This window comes from Myotis daubentonii, chromosome 7 (assembly GCF_963259705.1).
Source record: "Myotis daubentonii chromosome 7, mMyoDau2.1, whole genome shotgun sequence".
In the NCBI taxonomy this organism is placed as follows: Eukaryota; Metazoa; Chordata; class Mammalia; order Chiroptera; family Vespertilionidae; genus Myotis; species Myotis daubentonii.
Window position 1 is genome coordinate 48,259,719 of NC_081846.1, and position 11,547 is coordinate 48,271,265.

Below are 11,547 nucleotides of genomic sequence, written 5' to 3' on the forward strand. Positions count from 1 at the left end.
TTTGAATAATGATTAATTACCGCATTTGCTATATGTGTTTGTGTGTACATACTCATCTATGTCTGATAAATTATTTTTTGTTGTTGTTTTATATATATACTAGAGGCCCAGTGCACGGATTCATGCACTAGTGGGGTTCCTCGGCCAGGCCTGCACCCTCTCGCAATCCGGGACCCCTTGGGGGATGTCAGACTGCCAGTTTCAGCCTGATCCCCGCAGGCCAGGCCAAGGGACCCGCACCTGTGCACAAATCCATGCACTGGGCCTCTAGTATGCACATAAGATCTTTGGTTAATCTCTTCCCACCCTTCCCCTTCCCCCCTTTCCTCTGAGATTTATCAGTCTGTTCCATGTTTCCATGCCTGTGCATTGAGTGTCTGCCCCCTGGTGGTCAGTGTACATCATAGCTATCGGTTGAATGGTCGCTTAGGCTTTTATGTATATAGATTTTTATTGATTTCAGAGAGGAAGGGAGAGGGAGAGAGAGAAACATCAATGATGAGAGGGAATCATTGATTGGTTGCCTCCTGCACCCTCCCCCTCCCCCCCCCACTGGGGATTGAACCCACAACCTGGGCATATGCCCTTGACCGAACCCGGCACCCCTCAGTCTGCAGGCCAACATTCTATCCATTGAGCCAAACTGGCTAGGGCCTATTTGTGGGTTATTTTTTTTTATGTTTTTTATTTTTTTTATTTTTTTAGATAGAGAGGAAGGGAGAGGGATAGAGAGATAGAAACATTGATGAGAGAGAAACATCATGGATCTGCTGCCTCCTGTATTTCCCCTACTGGGGATCAAGTTCAAAACCTGGGCATGTGCCCTGACCGGGAATCAAACCAGTGACCTCTTCGTTCATGGGTCGATGCTCAACCACTGAGTCAGCTCTAAATACTTGAGGTTATAAGAACATTCAGTATCACACTTAAAAAAAAAAAGTTAAGTACCACCTATACCATAATCAAATTTTCCCAAATCTCACCAAATTGTCTTTATGACTTTTTTAAAAAGCAACCAATATTGAGTTGTTATGTCACTTTCTCCCTATCTTTTTTCCCCTTGGTATTATTATTATTTTAAGAGATTGGCCATTTATTGTTGAATGTTCAGATTATTGATTTATCTGATTGCTTTTTATTAAAACCATGCTCCTTCATCTGCAGTATTTCTAGTAATATAGAAATTAGGAATAGGTGCTTGATTAGATTCAGATTAAATATTTTTAGCAAACATGCCTTGTATGCTTTGCTGTGTACCTGATGTTTGTATCACATCTGGAGACACATAATATCTGATTCTTTCTATCAATTTTAATAGTTAAGCTGCTGTGAGACCAGTATACATTAATTTATCAGTATCATGCTCATAGACTTTACTACATTTTTGTGGGATTTATAGGTCATATAGTGTCTATGTCTGACACTATTGTGTCTGCTAATAGACAAGTAAAATGGGACTGTATTCTGTGTATGTTTATATATGAATAGCGCATATAACATTTTTAGTAGCACAAGTGTATGTAGAAAGATGAGACTTGAAACTGAGACTTAGAATATGCTCTCCTGGTTGTTCAGTCATGTTTCAGAAGGAAATGAAAATACATCTCTTCTCATATTCTCTAAGTAGAGGCTTAGATAATAGAATTTCTTTTTAAATTAAGGGTATAAGAGAAGAAAGGTTGATTTTTTAAAAGAGTTTCTGAGAATGAAGAGTTTTGGAGACCTTTATAAGATAATTTAAAATAACTAATGCAGTAATAATTCTCTTTATTTTGAATAAATGTTAGTTTTGGTAGATCAGTAAATGCCTCATTTATCTTGATCTTGCTTTATTAAAATAAACTCAGCAAAAAATAAAAAATATTTCATTCTTTTTGTACTTTGTAAAAATACTGTTGTAGTAGGGCATTTTGGATGACTCCTTGCTTCTCATCAGTAATGTCTCTTGGATGAGGCAATTCAGCTAAATTACCTCAAGCCTTACACTCTGGGATATGTGCCATGCTGCTGGGTGACAGGTAAGGGAGGAGGTGCTAGGTGAGATCTGAGCTTTTTGCATGTTTGCACTCAGCCTAGAAATCTGAGATCCCTACAGAGTAGCACAGGGTAGCGGTCCAGGCTCCAGGCTGGACTCTCCAGGTTAAATCTCACCCTCCACTTGCTAGCTGTGTGGCTTTGAGCAAGTCATTTAACTTCTCTGTATTTCTGTACATTCATTTATAAAGTGGAAATAGTAACCGTTTCTGCTGTATACTGAAGTGAAATTTAAATGAGTTAATATTTGTAAAGTGCTTACAGTGATACCTAACAATTCTGAGCACTATTGTATTATTACTAGAGGCCTGATGCACGAAATTCGTGCAGGAATAAGCCTTCCTTCCCCTGACTGTCTTCCCTCCAGCACCCGGGACCTGGGCTTCCCTTCGGCCGCCAGCAGGCACCTGGGACCTGGGCTTCCCTCATAGCCTGGGCTTCGTCCAGAAGGTCATCCGGAAAGACATCCGGTCTAATTGGAATATTACACTTTTATTATTATTGATCATCAGTATATAGAGATTGGGATCAATTAGTTTTCTGTACACTATTGACCTTTAGTTTTGAATTCTTTTTCTTTTCAAGGCAATTAAAAACTTTTAATGAAAGGATAATAATAATAAAGAAGCATATTGTATGAATTTATACAAATTGAGTCACCCATGGAATCAGTACACAGATCAAGAAACAATATTACTACAGTACCCTTCTTTCTTTTCCCCTTTTCTATTCTACCCCCACCCAAAGGCAACTACTTAACTACTGGTAGTATAGATTATTTTGGGCAAGGATGTGTTTGTATCATTTCTTAAAAACCTGGTTTTAGCTGAACAAAATGTGTGCTTATGTACATGTGAGGTGGCTGTAATAATTTTTAAAAAATCTTAATTTTGTTCCAGGTCTATTGGACCCTCTCAGGATAGTGTTTCTTGGTTTCTTTTTGGCCACACTTGAATATTTTCCAGAAGATCTGCTAAAGACAATTTTTAACATCAAATTTTTAAGCAGATTGGATTCTCAACTTGAAAGTATGTATCTGCATTTTATTGTTATCATTTGTACATTATATCCAAGTTTCAGCTCTACCTGTACCAAAGCACTTAAATGTTAATTTTTTGTTTGCTTATAGAAGTATTTCCTGCTTATTGTAGAAGATTTGGAAAACACAGAAAATATAAAACAGAAAGTAAAAGATTACTCAATCTTACCACCAAGTGAAACTACTACTTTTAATGTTTTGGAGTGTTGTTTCTTTTTTTTTTCTATCTCCTGCTCTTTTGTATATGTTTATATATCTACTAGAGGCCCGGTGTATGAATTCATGCAGGTGGGGTCCCTCAGCCTGGCACGCGATCGGGGTCACAGGGGGTTGGCTAGCCGCCCGATCTGGACTGATGGGGCCGGTCTGCTGGAGGGAGGGACCGCAGGAGGTTCGGCAGGCCTGCGGGAGGGACCACGGGAGGTTGGCCAGCTGGGGGAGGGACCGTGGAAGGTTAGCTGGCTGCTGGAGGTTGGCCGTGGGAGCGCACTGACCACCAGGGGGTAGCTCCTGCATTGAGTGTCTGCCGCCTGGTGGTCAGTGCGCGTCATAGCAACCAGTCAACTGGTCATCCGGTGGTTTGGTCGTTCGGTCGCTTAGGCTTTTATATATATAGAAGATACCTATTTTAAAACAAAATTTGGATTATTTATGTATTCACTTTTATATGTTGCCGTTAGTCATTGAACTGTATTTTGAATGATTTTTCATGCCATTAAATATCTTTTGATATCATGATTTAAAAAAATAATTCTTTATTGTTGAAAGTATTACATATGTCCCCTTGTTTCCTCCATTGACACCCTCCAACTCACCCCTGCCTCAAGCCTTCAGCACCCTGTCTGTGTCCATGGTTATGCACATATGCATACAGCGTCTTTGGTTGATTAACTCCCCGCCTTCCCTCTGAGATTCCCCACTCTGTTCCATGATTCCATGTCTCTGGATCCACTCCATTCATCAGTTTATTTTGTTACTTAGATTCCACACAGAGTGCGATCCTATGCTACTTGTCTTTCGGTGGCTGCTTATTTCACTTAGCATGAAATGTCATGATTTTTTTAGTGTCTAAATATTCTGCCATTATATAGATGTAATGAAGTTTATTTATCTTAGAGGCTGTTATAAATAATGCTTGTTATATATGAATCATTGTCCTCATTTTTGTTTCCTGTGGATAGAGTCCAAAATGCAGAATAATAGGCCAATGAAAATTCTTTGGTAGTATTTTTAAAAATATAGATTTAATATTAATAATTAGTAGAAATAACATAGGAGTTGGTTCTAATCATGCCACTGAATGTAATAAGTTAAAAACATAAAGCATGTGTGTGCAACTGAAATGATTTTATCAGAATAAAAGTGTCAACCAATAGTGAGGATAAATGAATGTGAAAAATGGATTGTCTTTGCTAGGTTCAAGCTATCAAAATCCATTAATATATTTTTTTTATTTCAGTTTTATATTCAACTCTAAATAGGAAGGTCCAATTTCGTCTTATGGAATTAAATAGAGCAGTCTGCTTGGAATGTCCTGAGTATCAGATTCCATGGTTTCATGACCGCTTCTGTCAGCAACTTTATAATAAAGGTTTGAGTTTTCTTTGGGTCAGAAAGTGAAGTTTAACTCTCAAGTATTAGATAGTACATTGTTATTATTTTTAGACCTAACCATGACACCAGAGTTTCCAACAGTGCCATGACCTGTTTAATGGGACCTTTTTGTAGGAGAGATTTGTGTTATAAGAATTTCTTAATATTTATGACACTAAAACCCTTTTGGTAGAGAGCAAAGAACTTGTGTTATACTGAATCTAGTGTCATTGCATATAATATTACATTGAAGCCCTTGTTGGAAATATAAATCTTTATGTTTCATTTTATAGAATTGGATGGTTTTCATTCAAAAACTGATTATTTTAAGTGAAGTAATTCTTTTTATTTTTATAAAGATATTGGCAGCCTGAATGGAGCGCAGCAGCAGATTTATAAAATGTTAGCAGAGGTATTAGGAGGAATCAATTGTGTAAAAGCCTCCGTTCTTACACCTTATTACCACCCAATAGGTAAGTCTTTAATCATCTCATCAACTGGAATTTTAAAGAGAAGTTTTTTTGCATTTTTTTTAAGTTATCTTGAAAATTTCTCATATTGATGTTTTTTTTTTTCCCCCCTCTCCCTTCCACTCTCTAAAAATCAATGGGAAAAAATATCCTCAGGTGAGGATTAACAACAAAAAATTAAAAAAAATATCATTGCCTAAATCCATCATTCATTGGAGGGGGGGCAAAGTAGTGATATTCTACATCTATCATTCCTTCTGAATTTATTGGCTGGAATTTAAAAACTTTCAATGTCAACTATTTATGCTTATGTACACTTCATATAGGAAAGACAGGATACAGGCTTGAATCTTTACTAGTTTTCAGATGAGCTGGCTTAGCTCCCTCCAAATGTGACCAACAGAATTAAGGGGATTAAAAAAAACTTTTTAATGTGATTTGGCCTAGTCTAGTGCTTAAGTATAGCCCATGCTAAATACTAGTTATAGTTTAATAATACTTGCTGGTTGATTTGTATTGATTGATTTTGGACCAGATCTTATAAAATCAGTCGGATAACTCATACTGTTGATTCTTGTACTTGCTTATAGATTTTGAGTGTATCTTGGATAAAAGAAAAAAACCTCTTCCTTATGGAAGCCATAATATAACTTTGGGAAAACTGCCAGAAATGCACTGGGAATCAAATACCCAAATAGTTGGATCAAGACTGCCACCAGGAGCTGAAAGGTAACTTATTTTTTAGTTTCAGATTTTGTCATCTAAATGTTATATTTGGCATAATCTAATGAATTCATTTATCAAGGATTTATGGAGTAGCAGAATCTGCTTCTCATCCATCTCATGCATTCTGCCTCTATACCTTTGCTTTTACTGTGCTTTCTGCTTTAATGTCCATCCTTCATTGTCCAAAGCCTAGCATAACGTGCTAATCCCCTAGTTGACTTCAGCAGAAGCAAATAGTATCTTCTTTGGAGCCTCCATACCTTTCTGCTTTTCTGATAGCCCTCCGCCATTTCTTACTAAAGCTATGTCATTTGATCTTTGCATCTCACAGTGCCTTCCTTACATATGGAAGGTTCATAAGAAATATATATTGGAGCCCTAACCGGTTTGGCTCAGTGGATGGAGCGTCGGCCTGCGGACTCAGGAGTCCCAGGTTCGATTCCGGTCAAGGGCATGTACCTTGGTTGCGGGCACATACCCAGTGGGGAGTGTGCAGGAGGCAGCTGATCAATGTTTCTCTCTCATCGATGTTTCTAACTCTCTATCCCTCTCCCGTCCTCTCTGTAAAGAATCAATAAAATATATTTTAAAAAAAGAAATATATATTGGATAGAGAAACAAATGGGTGAAAGCATGGAGATATTTAGTATAATTGCTATAATTCTAAGAAATAGGCTTAATTGTCATTAATAATTTAGACAGAAGATAACTTGGTATACTCATTTATATTCATTTGATTTTTTGTTAGTTTATAAAATACAACCTTTTCCTGGAAGGCTTATAATTATTCATTTTGATTTTAGAGCAAATATTTATTTTTATCTTATATAGAATTGCTTTGGAATTTTTGGATTTAAGAGCTTTTTGTAGAAACATTCCTCATTTAAAAGGAAAATCTGCTATGAAAAAACGACATTTGGAGATTTTGGGCTATCGTGTAATTCAGGTATGAGATACTCATGTAAATCATCTTCTTAAAATACCTACGGTATGTGATTTATATCTTAGTGAAAAAATGCTTCATTTAAACTAGGGGTCCTCAAACTACGGCCCGTGGGCCACATGCAAATACAAATATTGTATTTATTCCCGTTTTGTTTTTTTACTTCAAAATAAGATATGTGCAGTGTGCATAGGAATTTGTTCATAGTTGTTTTTTTAAACTATAGTCCGGCCCTCCAACGGTCTGAGGGACAGTGAACTGGCCCCCTGTTTAAAAAGTTTGAGGACCCCTGATTTAGACAGTTATTTAGACAGAAAAATGTACATGTGTTTCCTTTTAATGTTGAAGTTCTAGAATTACATCTTTTTAATATTTAAAAAAGTTGTACTAAAATATCTGAAACAAAATATCCTCCATTTTTTGGAAGAATCTATAATCATAAAAGCATAATATGCTAATTAGACCAGATCTTTCCGACGGCTGTCCCGATGAAGCCGCAGCAGAGGCAGCTGCCGCGGTGGCGGGGCCGAGCCCCTTGCACGAATTTTATGCATCGGGCCCCTCGTAGTAAATAAAAATCATTACTTGTACCTAGAAGACCTGTTGACTTGTCTTCATTTATCTTACCAAATGGATAGAGTTGTAAGAGAAAAAGGCTTGAGTATGAATGTTGGAAAGGTGCCTAGAAAAAACTGTCCATTGTTGGTGTTATAGGAACAGAAGGATGAAAAGACCTGTGAGGCAGAAAAAGGTCTTCTGGGCCACCAGGAGGAAGGACCCACTTGGCTTCCAAAACGGGTTTAAAGGCTATACTTATGTAAACTAACTTCATAGGGTTTCTACAGCTGTGCTCAGTAGTGCTTAGAAGTCTTCCCTGATGCTTTTTGTTGTTGCCTTAAAATCCACTCAATCTGCATTACTTATTTTTTCACAGATCCCGCATTTAGAATGGAACTCTATGGCACTGTCAACAAAGAATGCTCGAATGGACTACCTAAGAGAACGTATATTTGGAGATGGCAAATCATGATAGTAGTTTTTATTTAAAATTAGTTACCAGAGTGTGTTACATATAAACTTATTTTAATTAAGTGGTCTGACTCAGTTAAATAATAGTATAGAATTGACTGGTTTTAAGGTCAATTGAATCCATATTAAAATAAACAGACATTTTACAATAGAATATCCTCTCCACTGTCTGTTGGGAAATTGTTTAACATTCTTAATATAAAAGACACGTAGCTTTTAAGAAACTTAAATAGTTTACAATTCATCTTTGAGTACATGCTATTGTCAGGAACTGTTTTTGATATTGATAATACAGCAGTGAGTACACTGTATCTTCAGGAGTGGAGTCAAACAAAGTAAATGAATAAAATATGCCTTAGCCCTAGCTGGTTTGGCTCAGTAGATAGAACGTCGGCCTGTGGACTGAAGGGTCCCGGGTTTGATTCTGGTCAAGGTCACATGTCCGGGTTACGGGCTCGACCCCCAGTAGGGGGAGTGCAGGAGGCAGCCGATCAATGATTCTAATCATTGATGCTTTTATCTCTCCCTTTTCCCTTCCTTTCTGGGGAAAAAAAAGTGTGTGTGTATATGTGTGTGTATATATATACACACACACATATATACACATATGTATATATGTGTGTGTTTGTGTGTATGTATGTATATATATATATATGTGTGTGTGTGTGTGTGTGTGTGTGTATATATATATATTAAAAAATAGAGAAATATGCTAATTAACCGGGATGCTGTAACGGGTTGACCAGACAGCAGGTTGCACGCACAGCATCGGGGGTGGGGTGGCAGGGGCCTTCGGGCGCCTGCGCTGGGGGAGGGCCTGATCAGCAGCAGCCACAGCTGCTTCAAGGGCTGGAGAGGGAGGCAGAGCTGGACCGTAGGGTGGGCGGCACTGTGTGATTTTGAATCGTGCGCTGGGCTCCTAGTGTGTGTGTATGTATATATATATACACACATATATATGTATATATACACACGTACACACACACACCCACATCCTATCTAATAAAAGAGAAAAATGGTAATTGGCGTACGACGATACCCTTTTCATTGGCTAATCAGGGCTATATGCAAATTAACTGCCAACTATGATTGGCAGTTAACTGCCAACTATGATTGACAGTTAACTGCCAACTAAGATTGGCAGTTAACTGCCAACAAGATGGCGGTTAATTTGCATATGTAGGCACAATGCAGGGAGGCGAAAGGGAAAGCAGGAAGAAGCCACCTGCCACTGACAGTGATCGGAAACCCAGGGGGGAGCTAAGAGCTGGGGGGCAGGGCAAAGGCGGCCCTGGGGCCATGATCGGAGAATCAGGCGCCTTTGCTGCCCTGGCCAGTGATAGCAGGAAGTAGGGGTGGAGCCAGCGATGGGAGCTGGGCACGGTCAAAGCTGGCAGTCCCGGGAGCTAGGGGTCCCTTGCCTGGGCCTAAAGCGGAGCCCACGATCGCAGGGCCGCTGCAGCTGTGGGTCCCCGCTGCCCGGGCCGGACACCTAGGCCAGAGGCGTTAGGCCTGGGCAGGGGCGGAGCCTGCAACCGCGGGGAGCTGGGGGTCCCCTGCCCAGGCCTGACACCTCTGCCGGAGGCCTCAGGCCTGGTCAAGGGGCCGATCCGGTGATTGGTGATCGGAGGGTGATGAGGGTCAACTCCTCTGGCCGAGGCATCAGGCCTGGGTGGGGGGCGGAGCCGGGGATTGGGGGGATATGATGGTCCCCTTGCCCAGGCCTGAAGCCTGGGTCAGAGGCGTCAGGCTTGGGCGGGGGGTGGAGCAAGCGATCAGAGGGAGATGGGGGTCCCCTGCCCAGGCATGATTCCTGGGCCAGAGGCCTCAGGCCTGGGCGGGGGCCAGAGCCAGTGATCGGGGGGTGATGGGGGTCCCCTGTCCAAGCCTGACACCTCTGTCAGAGGCGTCAGGCCTGGGCAAGGGGCCAATCAGGCGATCGGAGGGTGATGGGGGTCTACGCCTCTGGCCGAGGCATCAGGCCTGGGCAAGGGGCCGATCCTGCGATTGGAGGGTGATGGGGGTCAACGCCTGAGGGCTCCCAGTATGTGAGAGGGGGCAGGCTGGGCTGAGGGACACTCCCCCCCACACACACCCAGTGCACGAATTTCGTGCACCGGGCCCCTAGTATATATATATATACACATACATACACACACCTTAGATGATATTAAGTGATATGGAGAAGAATTCATAGGAACATTATGGGTGCGTGTGGTTTTCAATAGGGTGAACTGGGAAAAGACGAGGTTATCATTTGAGTAAAGACTTAAGGAGGTGAGGCTGACTCAGGGTAGAGTACTTTAGGCAAAGAGATGAGTAGGTGCAAAGACCCTGAGGTAGGAATATGCCTGCTATGTTTGAAAATAACAAAGAATTGACTGTGGCTAGAGCAGAACAAATGGGTTGGAAGTATAAGAGGAAAGGTAGATAACAGTGTCAAATATATATGATCTCATGGCTACTCTGAGTGAGATGAGAGGCCGTTGGAGAGTTTCTAGCAAAGAAATGAAGTACTCATATTCTAACTGGATCACTTTGACAACTCTGTTGATATGAGAAAAGACTGCGGTGGGGCAAGTGTATAAGCAGGGAAACCCATTAGAAGATCATTGCAGTAATCCAGACAAGAGATGGATAGAGGCTTGGAGGTAATGAGAAGTGGTCAGATTTTTTAATGTATTTGAAGGCAGAGGCAACAGAATTTGCTCAAAGATTGGGTACGTAGTATGAAAAAAAGAGAGGAGTTTAAGGACAATTCTGTTTTTGTCCTGAGCAACTGAAAAGATGTCAATGCCATTGATTGATAAGGGGAAGTCCAGGGGAAGAAGAAGGTGGCAAGTGGTGGTGGGGGTGAGGATCACGAGTTTGTTTTAGGCATGTTGAGTTTGTGATGCCATTTAAATATCTAAGTGAAGATATCAAATAGGCACTTGAATAAATGAGTTTGGAGGTCAGGGGAGAGGTGCCGGTTTCAGATTTAAATTTGGAAGTTTCAAGCACTAGAAGAAATCACTAAAAGTGATTAGAGGAAAGTGTGACTGAAGGAAAGGTCTGAGGACTGAGCTCCAGGTGCTTGGACATGAAGGGGTGAAGAGGAAGAGGGTCAAGAAGAAGCAAAGGAGACTGGACAGGATTGGTCAGTGGGGTGGGAGGAAGCCAAGTAGGTAAGATGGAAACTGGGAAATACCCATTAAATTTAGTAATGTGAAAATCACTGGTGCCCTGGCCTGTGTGGCTCAGTTGGGTGTCATCCCTTCCACCAAAAGGTTGCCCCTTCGATTCCTGGTCAGGTTATATGCCCTGGTTGTGGGCTCAATCCTTGGAGGCAGCCAATTGATGTTTTGTTCTCACATTGCTGTTTCTCTCTCTCCCTGTCCCTTCCTCTCTCTAAAAATAAAAAAATATGTTTTTTTTTAAAAAATCACTGGTAACTTTGAAAAGAGTAGTTTTGGTGAAGTGATGAGTTTGAAAGTCTGACTGGTTTTAAGAGAAAGTGGGAGGAGACAAGACTTTCTTATAAATGGAAGCAAAGAAATGGGGAGATAGCAGAGGGGGAAGTGAATCTTGACTTGGTCTGATCCAACAGATGCTGAGGAAGGAATACTGATTTCCTCTCTGTCTTGCAACACATTTATTCAATTAAATAGTTACTAAGGGCCTACTATGTGATATAATCCCTAGCCCTTCCAAGAGTGGTATCTTTGTGCTCA

General features: G+C 40.6%; 1 protein-coding gene across 3 annotated transcripts in view; it reads left to right on the forward strand.

The window, feature by feature from the left end:
• Positions 1–7,988, forward strand: part of FASTKD1 (FAST kinase domains 1) — a 30,885-nt gene extending 22,897 nt beyond the window's left edge. For all 3 annotated transcript variants that reach the window (XM_059704186.1, XM_059704185.1, XM_059704187.1), the window contains 6 exons: positions 2,934–3,062; positions 4,533–4,664; positions 5,026–5,139; positions 5,727–5,865; positions 6,694–6,808; positions 7,740–7,988. In XM_059704186.1, coding sequence (XP_059560169.1) covers positions 2,934–3,062; positions 4,533–4,664; positions 5,026–5,139; positions 5,727–5,865; positions 6,694–6,808; positions 7,740–7,835 — 725 coding nt within the window. In that variant the 3' untranslated portion in view covers positions 7,836–7,988. The remainder of the gene's footprint in view (positions 1–2,933; positions 3,063–4,532; positions 4,665–5,025; positions 5,140–5,726; positions 5,866–6,693; positions 6,809–7,739) is intronic.
• Positions 7,989–11,547: the final 3,559 nt, after the last annotated feature.